General features: G+C 38.5%; 1 protein-coding gene across 2 annotated transcripts in view; it reads right to left on the bottom strand.

The window, feature by feature from the left end:
- Positions 1 to 7,017: 7,017 nt before the first annotated feature.
- Bcap29 (B cell receptor associated protein 29) overlaps positions 7,018 to 19,021 on the bottom strand; it is a 42,608-nt gene continuing 30,604 nt past the window's right edge. The window contains exons 7-8 of one of the 2 annotated variants that reach the window (XM_034514193.2): positions 17,934 to 18,034; positions 7,018 to 9,515 (exon numbers count right to left, since the gene is read on the bottom strand). In XM_034514193.2, coding sequence (XP_034370084.1) covers positions 9,480 to 9,515; positions 17,934 to 18,034 — 137 coding nt within the window. In that variant the 3' untranslated portion in view covers positions 7,018 to 9,479. The remainder of the gene's footprint in view (positions 9,516 to 17,933; positions 18,035 to 19,021) is intronic. The other variant, XM_034514194.2, reaches the window with a different exon arrangement.

Raw genomic sequence — 19,021 nt, 5'->3', positions numbered from 1 at the left:
TGTAAAATGCTAGTTAATCTGTTGAACATTTTAAAAAACTGGATTCCTTTTTGAGAATTGCATATATGAACACTGTATTTACATAATTTTCCCCTTTCTCTCCTTCCTCCCACTTTCCCAACCCCCCATACTTTGTAAATACAAATTATTATTTAATTATTGTTTATATATGTATACATGTATAAGTATATATGTTTATACAAATATTGATAAAGTGTTTTGAAAAAAAGAAAAAACATTGTTGTATATAATTATGAGTAATTTTATATTGTACATTAGTTAGGATAATTTAATTTAAAAAATGAAGAAATTAAAACAACAACAATTATGAGATATAATTGATGAGATAGGCCGGCAGGTATTTGCTGTGAAACCTGATGACCTGAGTTTGATCCTTGTGACACACGTGGTGGAAGCAGAGAACCAAACCTTATAAGTTGTCCTTTAAATTCCAAAAGTATACTGCAGTTAGTGCTAGCTACTTTGTGAGTTTTCTTCCACCCTTCTCCACTCCTTTTCTTCCAACTTTTCAACCCCCTAATACTAGATAAGAGAGAAAAAAGGATAGAGGGGAAAAAGACAGAGTCCCTTGAATAAAGTCAGAGGTAGGTCAGTGTGGTGATTTGAATATGCTTGGCCCAGGGCATGGCACTATTTGGAGGTATGGCCTTGTTGGAGGAAGTGTGCACTGTAGGGATGGCTTTCCACCCAGTACAAAAGAGTTAGTTTTCTCCTAGCAACGTTCAGATGAAGATGTAGAACTCTAAGCTCCTTCTGAGACATTCTGTCTGGATGATGCCATCCTTCCCCCCCCCCCCCCCCCCCCCCCCCCCGATAATAATGAACTGAGCCTCTGAACCTGTAAGCCAGCCCCAATTAAATGTTGTTCTTATCAGAGTTGCCTTGGTCATGGTGTCTTTTCTCAGCAATAAAACCCTAAGACAGTTGGAAAGGGGACAACATTATCTTTAGACTACTTCCTGTTTAGAGGTGTTGAGTTCTTTGAGCAAGTTTGATCTTCATTGCCATAACATTTAACTTCTAATTCTTGTTTCTTCTTTGATCATAACTACTATCAAACAGTACCAACCACAACTCCCAGTGATAACCCTGCCTCTCAGGACCCTAGCATTTATATACTCTCTGAAAAGTTCCCAGAATTCCAAATGTCACACAAATGAAGAAACTATTTGTAGCTGGCAAAACATGCCCCTGCTAGAGCATGAGGCAAATCATAGCTTCCGTGAACATTCTGAAGCAGCCACTTATCCCACAGCTGTGATTAAAATGAAAACACATTCTTACAATATTTTTGTATTTTTTAAAAAACAAAATTTCCAGAATTCTCACTACAGTATACTCTGGCATGTGCATACCTACTCTACATACATACACATAAACACACAGTTGTGTGTATACACATATAAAGAAAGATAAGTTTAATAAAAATTTAAAAAACCAAATTTATCATTACAAATGTATTTAGCATTCAAATAACTTTGTGCCATAATGGTCTACTGAGTATCTTCACCTCCTATTTCTTAGAACCTGAATTTTAAGTTACATGGTATTGTGATTTGAATGAGGACACTAAGCAATAGACCACTAAGACAAAAGTTGGTACCAAGGAGCAGGGTATTGCTGTGTCAAGCCCAACAATACTGCTTTTTGGCAGAATGTGAATTTTAGATTAAGAAGGCATTTGGATACTTAAAAGTGGGGCTTAATGGGCCATACTTGTAGTAGCAGGAAAGACAATGGTGTTGAGAGAATGTAGACTAGGCTGGCCTAGTTCAAGAGGTTTCAGAGGCGAAGAATATTAATAAGTGGTCTAAAGACCATACTTGTAATGTTTTGGCAAATAATGCGGCTACTTTTCACCATTGTCTTAAGAATTTGAAGCTAAATTGAAGACCTTTTGGATTAATGGCATTGGTAGTAGAGATTTCAAGACAGTGTAATATTGACTGTGTCATGTGGTTATCAGTGGTCACTCCTATGCAGATCTATAATAAGAAGGATCAAGCTGAGGAAGGAAAAATACAAAATGTATAGTTTAAGGAGATAAGGAGCATCAAGAAGTGTAATGGAACTAAGACCTGTGCTCAAGGAGATAGAAATCTTAAAGAAAATCCTGATGTTAAATGGAATAAAGAGAGTAGGTTTCTAACTTACAAAAAAGAATTAAAGAAAAGCTACAGCAATGAAGCAAACCATCAAAACTAGAAAGCTGGTGAAAATGGATTTGAATGAGGGGCTAAGTTCTATCCCAACAAGCAGCAGCCTCAGTCATGATGATTCTGGCATTACAGTCAAGGATACAATAAAGGGGTTATAGAAAGTCACTGGGGCTTGTTTGTGAGATAGTTACTGAGGCAAACTATAGACAGATGGGGTGTAGCACCATTCTAGGGAAGAGAAGTATGTCACAGTCAACAAAGCTGACCTTGTTGAGATGGATATCTGAGCAGTGCTTTGACATCAGACATAAAAATGTAGAATTTGGAGTTTACCCTGAGGGCTTTCAGTCTTGCTTTAGTCCAGTATTTCCTCTCTCTGTTCCCTTTCCTTCCTTTTGGAATGGTAAGGTATGCTCTGTGCCATCTATGCTGGAAGTATGTTAACTCCTTTTTAATTTTGATTTTATAGGGGGTTACAGTTAAGAGACTGACTACCTTGTCAGAAGAGACTTCGAACTTTTAGATTTTTATATTATTGAGAGTGTAATAGACTATGAGGACTTTTGAAGTTGGACTGAATGAATTTCTGAATTAAGGCATGGCTACACACCTACTGAGGACCAGGGAGTGGATCTACGTGAGAGGAGTTAGGAGGAGTGACCTGTTGGAGTAGGTATGGTCTTATTGAAGTGTGCCACTGGGGGTGGGCTTTGAGGTTTCTCTTTCTCTGTGTTTCCTGTGGATCCAGATGTAGAGCACTCAGCTACTTCTCCAGTACCATGTCTGCCTGTGTGCTGCCATGCTTCCAGTCATGATGACAATGAACTAAAACTTCTGAGACTGTAAGCAAGCCCTAGTTAAATGCTTTTCTTTATAAGAGTTGCCACAGCCATGGCATCTCTCCACAGCAATAAAACCGTAAGACACACACAAATGGAAACCAGGGCTCATCAGATGACTTTATAATACATTATCCTAGGTTATCTGTATTGGTCTAATGTAATTACAGGAGTTCCTAAGTGTGGAAGGAGACAGAAAAATTCAGTGAAAGGATGCTTTGAAGGCTTGCTTTACTGTTGGCTAAGATGGAGAGAACCAAGGCTTTGGGTAGCCTGGCTCAGCCTCATAAGACTGATTTTGGACTTCTGACCTTTAGAACTTCAAGATAATGAATTAATGTCTTTCTTGAATCACTAAGGGGTACCTATGACACCAGCAGGAAATCAATATGCTTATTATAAATCTAAAGTGCAGTTCAGGTTTTTGGTGTTAATTTCATTAACTTTCCCATTTTCTACCTCTAGGAAGATTTACATGGAGGCAATGAAGTCTAAGCTTCAGGGCTCTGAATACAAAGATCCCTTTGGGTGCTGGAGTGGTACTGCACTGAAGTCATAAAAGGGAAGCCAGATTGCAACCAGGAAATACTTTGATTAAGTGCCCTAAAAGATCTTACAAGTATCAGAACCTGTAATGATCTAATACTTTGTTGTCAGTTCTGAGTAAATCTTCATTCATGCTTTGTTTTGGTAATTTTCTGTTGATTTTTGTTGTTGTTTTGAGACAGGGTCTTGCTATGAAGTCCATATTATAAGTTTATCCTTAAATTTATTATCCTCCTAGGTTACCCCCAGGACTAGGACTAAAGGTCTGTGCTATGAAATGTTCAACAAATGAATATGGTTCCAAATGTGTTTCAGGGTTCAAGTGTTAACTATTCTAGGTTACCAGAAATAAAAAACCAAAAACCCTTCTCTCTCTCTCTCTCTCTCTCTCTCTCTCTCTCTCTCTCTCTCTCTCTCTCTCTCTCCATACATAGTGTGTATATGCATGTGAGAGGGAGAGGAGAGAGAGAGAGAGAGAGAGAGAGAGAGAGAGAGAGAGAGAGAGAGATTGGCAGAAAAAAGTAGCTAATGAATACCCCAGAACCAGGCTCTTCCAAAATATTAAATATGTCTATGTGATCTGAAGGTAAACATACCAGTGTTCAAAATAAGGATTGATTAATATTTTAGGATTTGTCAAAATTATACCACATCCTGTCATAATCTTAAGACAATATGTTACTGAAAGACAGGGAATAGGAAGAATACATCTGAACAGAATTTAACTAGGTAAACATTTATTTCTTACATAAACCAAGATGGCACTGTGCTTTGTGTGCACTGGAACAAAATATGTGGCAGGCAGACGGCTGCCCACGATTAGGAGCAGTCATCATAAATGGCCTAGCACTTTCACCATAGTGTAGTTTTATTACACAGGACTACGGCTCTACATTTCCTACCAGTTTCAATACAGCTCAGTTATGTAGCTGAGGCTGGCCTCAAACTAATCCTTCTGTCTCAGTCTCCCAAGTGCTAGGCTTCTAGGGGATACTGCCATATATCTTTAGAATTTTTTTCACTTTAACTACTATTCTATAAATTGTAAGATTCTTTTTTCTTTTTAAAAAATAACAGTTTGACACTGGACATTTAGTTTGTCACCAGAGGCTGAAGTTCTTTGTGGATGGACTCATATTATCAGGAAGTCTGTGATTGTAGTCTTAATCACTTTAAAAATAGGAGGACTTAGGATGATAAAATAGGATTGGAACCCAGGTAGTCATTGTATGTTGTATGTAACTTGTGTCCTATAGATTCCAGAGAAAAAAGGCCTCAATCTTTTTCTGGTTTCATGTTCCAACTGGTTATGTTCAGTATCATTGCTAACAAAAGCGCCTGGGTAATTCTGGAAAATTCGTACCCATCAGATAATGTTTATTTAACCTATGAAAGGTAGACTGTAAATGTTTGTAGAATATTTGATATAGAAAAGTCAGACAGTATCAGACACAAGCATGATCTCATATAACAGTATTTATATATTTACATATGTGAATTAACCACTGATAACATTTCCCTGAAGTGTCTGTATTTTCTATATACTGCTTTTGTTTCAAGGGGAAGAAAAATAACTTGAAAAAAACTTGTTCATTTTCCATTCCGTAGGCATTTGTGGAAGATTATTCCAGGAAGCCCTCAGCTAAGAAGTGGTGCTCCAGGTATCATTGTGCTCCAGGAAGTTGGCAGCCCTTGGGAGAGACAAATTCTTTGCTAGGCGGTGCTGCTGGGAGAACAGAGATTTCCGAAGGAGCATTCAATGCTTGGAGAAATCTGCCTAAACCACGAAGACACGGGGGGTGGGGGGGGTGGGGGGGGTGGGGGGAGGCAAAGCCTAAGCTTCAAACACATTTTGTTCAAATCTAGGAAGTATGCTGATCACCAAAACCAGGAAACAACTTTTCCCTAGTTTATTAGAGTTACATGTCACACATTTTATCTGTGGTACTTGAAATGCTGCTGTCCTTGTGGTGCACATGACACTAAACACAAGAGTCAGGCCATAGTTATTTCTCTTGTATGCTCCTATGGTGTGAAGCACAGAAGAGTAGGTTGGATACACTGTATAATGCTAATGACTAATAATAAAGTAAAACATAAAACACTGAAAATCAGAGTCTTGAGCAGCTGTAATCTTTAACTGAGATACTCAAATAAAAGGCAAGATACAAACAAAAGCTAGTGGTGCTGTGTATTATATACATATACTCCCGTACACACATGTGGCTTTGTGTGTTGTGTATGTGTGCACACCCACCACACGTGTGTAGACATATATTACTGATGTTGAGGATGTTGGGAAAGACAAAGATATCTATCCATTTATTCAAACACGTACTGAGCAGAACTTCAGGACATGTATGACACTGTTAGCAACACAGCTTTCGTTCATCTTGTTCCTCCATTCTGACTGAACCTGATGTCATAATCTAAGATAGCATTGTTTTAGGAAGCAAGACCGAGGAAGAAAAAAGAGCTTGCCACTATGTGACATTCCTATTTTTGCCTGTATTCAAAGAAATAGATAGCTCAGCCTTGGTGGTATGGACATTTTCAGTCTGATTCTGCTGTGAATGGATACCCTCTGCATTGCAGAGTAAGTTAGCAGCATTTCTGGCCTCTGCCCACCAGAGTCATTTTGATGACCAAGCATGTTTTTAGGTATTGCCAAGTATTTTAGAGCATTCTCCCTCCCCTTTAAGCTGCACTCATTTACTGTGTTCAGGAACTGTTAGTCATTAGTGAGATCATCTCAGGCAATATGCATCGCAATGAAAATAAGAGTAAGAAGCTGCAATATATTTTGCACGTATGCAAAAGTCTCCTCAGGGAAAAACTGTGGCCTGTACCAAGATTAAAATGCTGGTGTGTTTGGCAGGGTAGGAGAACCTGTCATCAACAGGTCGGAGGCCTGGTGAGATCCTGGGGGTTTAATCTTAAGTGCAATGAAGAATGAGGAATAACTGGAAGTCTTTGAACTAGAAATGACAAGATGTTTGGTTTTTTTTTTTTTTTTTTTTTTTTTTTTTTTTTTTTTTTTTTTTTTTTTTTTTTTTTCAATTAGGTGGCTACCAAGTGTGCATATATGAGAGGATTAAGAGAAGGTGCAGGGAGACCAGGAGGTTGTCTTAACTGCAGGATTCATGAATCAGGACAAGAACTATGTCCCTAGAAGTGCTTCTAGTCCCTAAAGTGGTGGGATAAATAACCACAGGAGAGCTTGGACACTAAGAAATAAAGCAGGAATGTGGTTACAAATGTTGGGGTCACAGAGAGAACAGGACAACACCAAGAATGACTCCGGTCAATTCTACTGTGCAGCTCTGCTTATCATGTGCTGCTTCTTACGGACCAGAGCCTCAGGCAAATTACAGGTAGAGAGAAAGTTTGACAAATTTTTATGACTATGATGCGAAAGGCGAAGATAACAAACAGCCTGGGACACAAAGTCATCACTATGAGAAATGATTTAATATGGGGGTGCCTAAACCCACAGGCTACGTATAGGATTTGCTAAATACCAACACAGGAAAGGAAGGTAGTAGGAAGAACTCTTTCATACTCTCAGGTTCAAACCTTGGCTGTATATTGTCAGATCCAAAGGAAACTCCATCTCCTCCAAATTATGGAAGTTAAGACAAAAAACAGCATTTCTGAGGAACTTACAAACCTGGTTCCCCTCTATCAAAAGAGGCAAATACAGCCAGGTGGTGGTGGCACATGCCTTTAGTCCTAGCACTTGGGAGGCAGAGGCAGGCACATCTCTGTCTAGTAGAGTGAGTTCCAGGACAGCCAGGGCTAACAGAGAAACCTTATCTCAAAAAAAAAAAAAAAAAAAAAAAAAAAAAAAAAAAAAAAACCAAAACAACAACAACAAAAAGAAGCAGTAACCTTGTCACTCACTGGCAGAAGGGACAAAGGGCTCTCTGTGTGAAGTGCATGCTGGCCTCCTGGCAGGCTCCCTGAGAGTCCTGGCCAGTTCCTGTTTACTGCTCATATTCTGTCTACTACTTTCTCATTCTGCTCTAGACTCTTCTAGACGTCTGGCTGTTCTCTTCCTCATATCTACACTAAAACCCTCCTCCTTAACCAAACCTGCAGTGGTCATGTCACCAGTGTACTTATACAAATGTGGCATTGTTTAAGGGTTAACAAACTAGTTTGTAAAGTAAAATAAGTAATACCCAGGGAACTAGGATACCTCCATTTTCAGTTCCTAAATCTGACTTTGACTTTCTTTTCTACTTTGCCCAGGAAAATTCCTCAGTTTTTTGAGTTATCTAATTACAGATCTGCAAAATTGAGAGTTGAGGTCTAAGATCCCCTAATTGTAAACTTTAAAGTGCTGTTTTGGTAAAACTTTCAAATCCATGAATTTGTCAAAGAGAATTGTTCTACACTATACTGTAGGATAACTTTGAAAACCATGTTAGTTTCTATAGTAACACTTATCCAGATATTAATAGTCTCAATTTGGAAATGAGGAGGAGTCCCAGTGAATCTGAATAACTTGTTCAAGTCACATGACTAAATATGCAAGTGGTAGAGCTGGGATTAACTCTGAGTTCCATCTAAAGCCGTGCACTTTCTCTTTAATTTGTTGCTCTGACATTAGAGCTGATTTCTGCAGAGTAGCTCAGTGTCTATATTTGCCAAGTCCCTCTCATGTTGACATTTCTAAGTGGAGGGTTTGAGATGTCATGTGCTCAGTTTTCCTCTCATTCCCTCACCTTGTTACCTATGGTGGTGTCAGCCCACATGGTGTAACTCCCAGATTTTTACCCTGGGGAGTGTCTTGTTCACGTCTGTTTTCTAGCACTAAATCCTAACTTTTATCTGAAATACAATTAGGTATTACTCATTTAACCCACTTTACAATGAGAACAATTAAATATACATAGAATTGGCATTGAAATTATAGATTAAAAACTAGAGAATAAAACTCCAAGTATTATTTTACATTTTCTTTTATATTTAAGCATTTTAAGACAAGTGGCTTTTCACAGTTAAACACTGAAATAACCTAAATCATATTATTACAATCACTACTTCTACATGAATATTTGCATGAAAACCAGTATTTAACTTTGAGAATATAGAAACATAGTAGAGAGATTTGTGTGGTATCAGTGCATGTATATTGAGGTAATACCAGTATAATCAGTAACATTCACAAATATAAAAACACTGCTTTTTGGACGTCACAAATAAGCTTTGTAAGTGGAGAAACCCACGGTGCAGCCTAAGTTCAGCTCAGTGGCATGACAGTTTTGCAAATGGGCATACATTCTATTAGCCGATGACCTTGAAAAGATAGACTATTGATTATATATGATTACTCAAATGTCAATAGTCCATAGGCACAGAAGCACACTAACAACACACTATCAACAGTGCTGTCATATGTAAATTGTAAAATCATTAGGCTTAAAAAGCCCTAAGGCCGTAGTTTTCACTGTTCTCTGACTCTTCTCTATAAGCACAGTGGCGACTTGTGGTTATTTACCCTTACCTCCCTGTGAACACATTTTCTGACACCGAGTACTGTTTTCAAACACATCATTTTTACCACCACCACCATCTGATTATTACTAAAAACTCATCAAAGCTTTCAAAGCTAATAATGGTTTCATGCAACTTCAGATCTAATTTGGGAAGTAAATGCTGCCGAATGAATTTTTCCTTTTATGGGTAAAGAGCCATAATATACCAATGCTATTAGCAATATGAAATATGGTATTTAACATGCTTATATTTTTCAAAAGAGCTGAAATACATACTTTATATCTGAAACATTATCAAATATTTTGGAAATGTCACTACTATATAGCCTTTGTGGGTCTGCAGTAGCTAGCAGAGCTTTTTTTTTTAACTGAACTTTGACACGGTGTATCACAATCTTCTTTTATATAGTTCACAGGCCTTTCTTCTTGTCTTTTTCTGAACGGTTCTGTAAGGAAACAAAAGCAGATTAAGAAGCAAGTTCACAGATACAAGGACTTATATAAAAATGGTATTTTGCTAGTCACTAGAGAATTACAATGTAAAAATATGGATTGAGAAAGTCTGAAACTTAAAACACTATAAAACAAAAAATAAGAGCAAAGACCGTTCAACTGCAGTGGCCAGCTCTCCCTCCCCTTATCCTTCTTTCTGTCTGTCCCTCCCACATCCTTCTCAGTTAGTCCTTCACAAATCAGAGCCGGCTTCTCATAGGGTCCTTCTGATCATGGTATAAAGATGACTATGACAGTGTAGCTCTAAATGGAAATGAAATAGAAGTGAACCTTAGACGAGGAGCTGGATTGAGGAAACAAATGTTTCTATCACTGGAGAGCTCATGGGGTGAGGCTGCAGACCTGGCTCTTACAGACAGTCCACGGCCGAGGGTTAGGCCACTGCTGAGTATCAGTGCTTTTAAACAACAGCATCAAGCAATCAGTTACGACAAGGGGAGGAATTCTGAATGGCAATATATTACTTCTACTCCTTTATACATATTTGACCACTTTACATATAAATCAAAGTTTTAATGAAAATGCTATTAAATCAGTATTCATGGCAGTTTCCTATGTGAAGGGTGATTTCCAAAATGAATTTAAAAATTAGCAAGTGCTGATGGTTTGCCAATAATATCTAGTCAGGGATTTTTTTTTTTCTAGATAACAACCAGGCCAAATAAGAAAAAGCAAAGACGGCTAGAGCACTGAGCAGATCTTGGGTGGCAGCTCTGTCCCCAACCTCCAAGAACCCAGAGGAAGCAGGGATCCCAGGCGCTCTAACTTGGACAGTGTCTTAGAAACTAGTTCTCAGATCTGAGGCCTGGATCAGACCTCCGCCAGGTCTGCTGTTGTATGGACCCCGGATTCCACCTGAGACATACTGGAAGGTCCACTCAATCCAGAGCCACAGAGGAACAAATGAACTCAGAGCTTCAGACAACATATCCTGAGATATTCTAGAGGAGACACTGCACCCAGAACAGCAGACACTTAGCTAGACTACTACCTTGGAGGCACTATATCCTGAGGCATCCTAGAGGTACCACTGTAATCAGTGCAGCTGGAAAAGATCACAGAGACATCTGGACCCCTAGGAGATCAGACACAAGCTAGATAACTAGAAAGACAGGCTTTAGTCAGAGACAGCAAGTACAGGCAGCACTAGAGTTAACCAGATGGCAAAAGGCAAGAGCAAGAACGTAAGCAACAGAAACCAAAGTTACATGGCATCATCAGAACCCAGCTCCCCTATCAGAGCAAGCCCTGAACACCCCATCACACCAGAAAAGCAGGAATCAGAATTAAAATCACTTCTCATGATGATGATAGAGGGCTTTAAGAAAGACATAAATAACACTCTCAAAGAACTTAAGGAGAGCACTGGTAGACAGATAGAAACCCTTAAAGAGGAAACACAAAAATCCCTTAGGGAATTGCAAGAAAATGCAACCAAACGGGAAAAGGAATTAAACAGAACCATGCAGGATCTAAAAATGGAAGTAGAAACAATAAAGAAATCACAAAGGGACAATACCCTGGAGATAGAAAACCTAAAAAAGAGATCAGGAGTCATAGACACAAGTATCACCAACAGAATACAAGAGATGGAAGAGAAAATCTCATGTGCAGAAGATACCATGGAAAACATTGACACAACTGTCAAAGAAAATGCAAAATACAAAAAGCTACTAACCCAAAATATACAAGAAATCCAAGACACAATGAGAAGGCCAAACCTAAGGATAATAGGTATAGATGAGGGGGAAGACACCCAACTAAAAGGACCAGTAAATATCCTCAACAAAATTATAGAGGAAAACTTCCCTAACCTAAAGAAAGAGATGTCCATAAATATACAAGAAGCTTACAAAACTCCAAATAGTTTAGACCAGAAAAGAAATACTTCCCGCCATATAATAGTCAAAACATCAAATGTACAAAACAAAGAAAAAATACTAAAAGCAGTAAGGGAAAAAGGCAAAGTAACATATAAAGGCAGACCTATAAGAATTACACCAGACTTCTCACCAGAGACCATAAAAGCCAGAAGATCCTGGACCGATATCATACAGACCTTAAGAGAACACAAATGCCAGCCCAGACTACTATACCCAGCAAAACTCTCAATCATTATTGATGGAGAAACCAAAATATTCCATGACAAATCCAAATTTACACAGTATCTCAACACAAATCCAGCACTTCAAAGAATAATTGGTGGAAAACTCCAACACAAGGAGGGAAACTACAACCTAGAAAAAGCAAGAAAGTAATCTTCCAAAAACCCCAAAAGAAGAGAGTTACACAAACATATCTCCACAGATGTTAGCCCAAAAGCTTGGATTAGCGAAGACTCAACCCACAGACCACATGAAGCTCATGAAGAAGGAAGACCAAGAGGGGATGCCTCAGTTCTACTTAGAACCAGAAACAAAAATGCTCAAGGGAGCAAATAGGGAAACAAAACATGGAACAGAAACTGAAGGAGGGGCCATCAGGAGACCATTCCACCTGGGTATTCACCCCATGTACAGCCACCTAATCTAAACACTGTTGTGGATGGCTGGAAGTGCATAATGTGAGGAACATGATATAGCTGTCTCCTTAGAGGTCAGCCAAAGACTAACACACTCAGAGGACAATGTTCACAATTAACCACTGATATGATCAGGGATTTCCCAATGGAGAACTTAGTGAGAGGATTGAAGGAGCAGAAAGGGTTATTTACCCCAGGTGGAAAGCAACAATACCAAACAACCAGAGCCCCCCAGGGTCTAAACCACCAGCCTGGGAACACATAGGGAGGGACCCAAGACTCCAGAGGTATATGTAGGGGAGGATGGCCTTGTCGGACATAGGTGGGAGAGGAGTTTCTTGGTCCCATAAAAAAAAAAAAATGAACACACAGTGGGGGGGGGGAGGAATGTGAGGGTGCAGAGGGGACAGTGGGGGGGGGGTAGGTGCGGTCACTGCCTCATAGAAGCATGAGGAGGGGGATGGGATAGGAGGTTTCTGGTTAGTGGGAGGAAGTAGGCTAAGGGGATAAAATCTGAAATGTAAATACTACAACCAATTTTAACAAGCAGGAAAAAAAAAAGTCTTCAGAACCAACATCTTTAAAAAAAAATGTCAGCCCCCTGGGGGTGGGAAATTTTTTTTTTCTTGATACTAAAACTTGTTCTGAGAATTGTATATTGCAGAATACACAGCCTTGGTGTATCTACTCATCAAGCATACTGAGCAGACCTGCCCAAACCTCCGATGTCCTGGAATTCCATCTGGATTCAGTGAAGACACAGCATCAGAGGCTTATCAACTTACTCTTCCCCCCACCCCTCTTCTAAAATCTCAACGCCCTTAATCAGCTTGAAGAAGTTAAAGAAGAGTCAGCGCCCCTATTCCCTGAGCTTGGGGACTAATGTGGTTAATAATGGTCTGTCTTTCTAGGGACAAGTAGTGGTTTTGTTGGAACAGGGGGGATTAGCTAGGACTAATTGCATAGCCATAACCTATTGGTAGAAATCTGTATAATTATTATCAAGATGAAGTTATAATTTCTTAAATGGTACAAAATTTACTTTGATCTCAAATTTAAGGTTTTCATTGGTATGAGCCTCTTATTAATATAAAAATGAGATGAATATTGATATGCTCATGGGCATTGTGCCTGTATAACACATTTAGGAATACAATGCCTAGACCCAGCCCTTTTTTAACTTTTTTAACTGATTTGGGACGGTTAACCTATGAGTTAAGGGACTATAGCAAATTCATATTTTTGAGTTTATTGTTAGGGTGTTTTCCATATTTTATTTAGAAATAGCTGAGAGGAGTGAACAGACAACAGTCCAGGTTACCTTACATGGATAGTTGGTTTTCAAAACATCAGAAGTCCATAGAACTGACGCTACAAATATTTATATATTAATGTTCATATTGATTAGAGACCTGTCTGCTCCTGACAGCTTCCTGTCGTGGATTCTAAGAAGAAATTGAGCATCCTTGGAGTTACTCCAGTTGTGTGGTAACAGCCACTAGGCAAGAATTGCCTCTCTCCATCTACAGACAAATTACTGTCCAGAAAAGGACACACATGCAGAATAGTCGACTGATTCGTTCGGTAGTATAGGGGCTTTTCAGGTGTTCAGAGGTCTCTATAAATTGGCTAAGTTTTAGAAGCTATGCTTTGTGCTTCCCACAATTATAGTTAACTCAGTCATTCTGGATTTCTGACGGGGTTGAAAACTTATAGCTATTTACCATAAGAGAAAAGATTTGAGTGGATGGTCGTCAGCTGACATTCATCCTAAAGCCAGGTTCAGAACTAAATGTTTTAGTTAGGATAGATGACAGATGTGCTGGTTAGTCAACAAAGGGATGGACTGGGTATTAGGACTATCTTGTACCTCACTGGTACAAATTGGCATAATTATGCTCTAATTGTATTTTGAGAGAAAAGTTTCATTTTAACAGGAAGGGTGATGTGTAGGAGGAGCTAAGGTAGGAGGAGTACTGAGAGGAAGAAAAGGAGTAAGAAGAGGAGAAGACGAAGGGGAGGAGAAGCTAGGTGATGAAAGAGAGAAAGAGGGGGGAGACAGGGAGGCAGATATTCATGTATCTCCACTAGTCAAAGATAGTTGTTATATCTAGGTTGGTCAGTGGGTTACACCTCTGATTGAACAATTCCAAACTTATAACGCTTATGCTTAACATTATTTTAAAAAAATGTATAAATGCAAAAAGGAAAAGGGGGCATGGGATAGGGGTTTTCTAAAGGGGGGAATGGGGAAAGGGGATGGCATCTGAAGTGTAAATAAAATATCTAATAAAAAAATTTAAAAAAAAAAGAAAAGAAAAAGCAAAGACTACATGTTCTGAAGGGACTGATTTCTAATATTTATTTAGTGCTGTTAGCAGGGAGGGGCCACAGCTGGGGAAATCCAAATGGATTTAAAAGCTGCAAAATGAGATTTGATTACGGAAAAGGAACCAGATTTTCTACCACCTTTGTTTCTTTAACAACTGTTCATACTTATTTCATTCAAACTATCACAATTATATTAAATTAAAAAAATAGTAAGGTTTTCCAAGGAATCTTAGGATATAATTAAATTACTAGGAGTGATTTGACCATAAAAGTAAAATGCATGAGGGCAAGCTAAATTCAGCTTAATAGTATAGAATGACTTTCTGTTGTGTTTGGCTTAGTCAGAGTATGAATATTAGAGTCACTTGTGAGAAGATGGGTCCATAAAGTGACTTGTTTATTTATTTATTTTATATGTATTGGTGTTTTGCCTGCACGTATGCCTGTGTGGATGTGTCAGATATTGGAGTTACAGACAGTTGTGAGCTGCCATGTAGATGCTGGGAATTGAACCTAGGTCCTGTGGAAGAGCAGTCAGTGCTCTTAACCACTGAACCATTCATTTCTCCAGTGCCCATGAAATGACATCTAAATTTCAACATGTTTCTTAGGTTTTCATAGTGGACAACGACGCCAGGTATCAACTAAGTATCTTATGGCTATAAAGAGGCTTTCTTGTTTAAAAATATTTAAGGTTTTTTTCTTGAAATAGGATCTGGTTTGATGCTCATTAAGGTTCCGTCCTCTCTCATTTAAGTGATGACTTAGGGCACCTGGATGATTCAGAGGCTCCAGGAGCTGTTTAACCCTTGAAAGGATATTTCAGGAAGTTAGATTTTCAGGCAATGAGAAAGTAGGCAGACAAAACAGCATTAGCAACAGCAGAAAGCCACCACTCCAGCCATGGGCAGAGACTTGAGAGTGGATGACCAGGTGAGGACCTGCAAAAGGAAGCTGCCCACTGGAACTGTGACCAGGGAGAGAGGAGCTGGAGGCCAGGAAGGAAATGTCACTTAAAGCAGAAGATAGGAGAAGTTAGGGGGCTTTCTCTTTTTCCGTTTTCAGTTTTCTACTAATGCCTCTCTCTGGCTAAACCTGCCTGGAAGTCAGAAAGCAAGGGTCTGGAAATGTACATGTCTACATGGGACGGAGCATGGGCACAAAGAGAACAGATCCAAGAATACACAGCCGATGACCGGAAAAGGCTGAAGAACCCAGTTACTGAGGAGGCTGTTAAAACATTACCTGACTTTGATGCCCAGCTTTAACTGCTCTTTCTAGTTCAATAGCTTCAGAGCAAATCATATAAAACACTTTGATTCTTTACATCTTTGTCCACTAAACAGAGATAGTAGAATACTTTAATTTACTGAGTTGCCACAGAAGTGAATACAACACATACACAAGACCATCAGTCAGGTGCTTTCTCCAGAGTGTACTGGGTAAATGTAGTATTTAGAAAACAGAATACAGACAGGTATTAGATTAAGGTTTACATGTGTTATCAAGTAATGCTCTAATCAATACTGCATGGCACTTGGTACACCTAGGATGTGGTTCTTTTCCAAAGAAGCATGGACAACAACTATTTTCTCGGGAAGAGTATACCTATAAAACCTTTCCATATATTTGCTATGAACAAAGAAGCTCCAAGCTGAAAGCGCCCCACACCCACCCCAGGGAATAGTGAGGAGACTGGATCTTAAGTGTTACATATTCTTTGGGGTTAAGGAGTTACCCCTAACAAACTGTTAAAGTTACCATTAGGTGTCACCACAATGAAGACATTAAGCAATGGACAATGAATTAAAAGATTGAGGGTATATTTTTTGTTTTCCTGTTTTCAGTTTAGGGTCTAAACATTTCTGGTACCTTGAAAACTCTTCCCTGTCCAAATGTGTGGAAAAACATGATGGTTGAGAAATACCCTCACCTCACAATAAGAAGGGCAAAATGTACTTAGACAAGAGGCCTCGAAAAATCCTTCTTTCCTTCCCAGCTGAATACTGAGGATGTCATGGAGTAGTTCTTGTCATACCCTGAGGAGGTCAGCAATGTCAGGATCTCTACAAATGTAAACATCTACTCTAGACCACATAAGTTAGCCATTAGAGTCCTGAGACCAGACTACATATCAGAATGGGGAACAAGTCTATGTATGCGTTAGATTGCTTCTTGATTAGGTAACTGACGGCTGGAGTAGCTGACTGAGGTTAAGCTAATCTGTCAATAAAACTATAGAGGAAAGAATATTGATGTCATTGAGAGTTCTTCTGTTATTCTTTCCTTCCCTCCCTCCTTTCTCTCTCTCTTTCTTCCTCCCTTCTTCCCTCCCTTCTTTTCTTTGTGCATACCTATGTTAGTGTTAAAGGTGGTGCCACCATGCTTAGCTAACAGCTGTCTAGGTTTCTTAATTGTATCAGCTAGGAAAAGTTCCAAGCACCCAGCATTTCATTTAGTTCTCAACACCCCAGTGAACAAGACTTTATTGTTGTTTCAATGTTACAGATAAAAGATGTGAATTCATTCAGGTGGATGACGTCAGGATCATAAATCTAGTATTTAGATTGATCCAGGTATTCCAAGTCTGGTTCCCGAGTATTTGGGTATAATGTCTATTTCTCACACACCATGGCTGTCTCAGTATCAGTTCTTCCTACACTTTTCCTCAGCGTGTACCTGGCTTTAATCTCAAACTTTAAACATTAAACACTTGCCTATCGTGCACTAGGCCTGGATTCAATCTCTGGCAGCTCCCTCTCTGGCCTCACCTCAAAAAAGGGTGATTGGGAAATAAATTCAGGTTGGTGATTCTGGTGGTTTGAGTATGCTTGAGCTAGCATACTCACTGTAAGACTTGCCTTGGTCAGGGTGTCTGTTCACAGCAGTAAAATCCTAACTATGACAGTGATTGACAGCTAAAGAGAAAAAAAGACAAACCTACCTATAAATGAATGTTTGGAACTGACTCTTGCTAAATTAGAGACAGAGAAAGAAAACCCATGGCTTAGAATTGATAGCCGCTTTTGCAAAGACCCTCTTCCCAATCTTTAATTCATCTTTGGAAATGTAAATCAGGTTCTTTGCCATAGTTCTTTCCCCTAAGATACCAAAAACAAAGACTGGAGTAATTTGATGTGAAACTTCAAATTTTGGTCTTACTTTGGCACAAATATGGCAAACATTCTAGATGGTGAAACACAAATTTTTCCAGAATCAGTTTTTCAATGCTTCTATTTTATAGTTCAATTATTTTCTTTAAGACTAAAGTGGAATGTTTTAAAAACAGCATATTAGTAATTCTTTATGTTATGGTTATCTTGCATTTGGCTATAATGGCCCAATCTTTATCCTTTAGGTAAATCTGGCTTTTCTGGTTATTTAATAAAGCCAGGATTAAACACACTGTTTGCATTTGTTAACGGCATGTAATCCACATAGTTTACTTAAGTAATTATTATTTCAAAAAACTTTACATATACAAATACACGTCACCAACCTGAAGTTCTGAATGTTCTTTCAGGAGTCGATCATATTCTTTAGAAAGTCTCTCCGACTGAATCTTCATAGTCATCACATCATTTTGGGCCTTAAAAAGGGCTAAAAATATCCAACAGAATTTTATTTTGAAATAATTTCTAAGAATTAGAAAAGATTTAAGACTTAAATAGAGAACTCTTAAACAGTATACACTCAAATACCCAACTGTTAATGCCATGCTACATATTGTTATCATACTCTCTCCACACACATGTCTTCTCTTTCACATTTCTTCAATGTGTATTTTCTAATAGGGCATTCTCTAACATGACCATAGTATAATTACTAAACTTAAGAAATTTAATATTGACGCAGTACATTTAATGTAGTCACCCAAATTTCAATAGTGACAGCAGTTATAATTATGTCATTTTATATTTTAGTTCTACTTGAAGATACAGTAGTAGATCACATTTACATTTCATTTCTATGTTTCTTTAGTTTCCCTTCATCTAGACTAGTTCTTTTATCTCACTGCAACCTTCTCTGTTGTGACACTGATACTTTAAAGAATACAGGCCACTTTAAAATAGATGATCTTCATTTGGGTTTGTCTGGTATTTCCTTATGACTGAATTCAGAACATGCATTCCCATACATGTGGATATGATGATGTTTAATACTTCCCAGTGCCTCCAGAGAACAACCACTTCCAAAGACCTACTTTTACTCTGTTTCATTTTTATTACCCATTTCCTATTACTAGAGCAGCAATATGTGGGAAGATAAATTAGACCATGAAAATACCCTGCTCCCTGTCCAAATGTCTGGCTGCCTTCCTCTGTTTATTGTCCACTGATGATTCTTGCCTAAACCAGTCATTGTGACAACTGCCATTTTCTAACTTTATTGTTTTATCTATATTATTCAGTTAGAACTGTACTGCTTTTCTTCCCCAAACCCCTTAATCTAATTTGAAAGTGCCTTTGAAAATATTTTCTTCCACTTTCTAGCAGTGCTTAGCTTTTGGTATCTTCCATAAATGTACCTACATGTGTATCATTTATACAAATGATAAATGTCAGGTAAATAATATGATGTATACCC

This window comes from Arvicanthis niloticus, chromosome 11 (assembly GCF_011762505.2).
Source record: "Arvicanthis niloticus isolate mArvNil1 chromosome 11, mArvNil1.pat.X, whole genome shotgun sequence".
NCBI lineage: Eukaryota > Metazoa > Chordata > Mammalia > Rodentia > Muridae > Arvicanthis > Arvicanthis niloticus.
The sequence above is the reverse complement of the archived record's forward strand: the minus strand, read 5'-3'. Positions and strand labels throughout refer to the sequence as shown.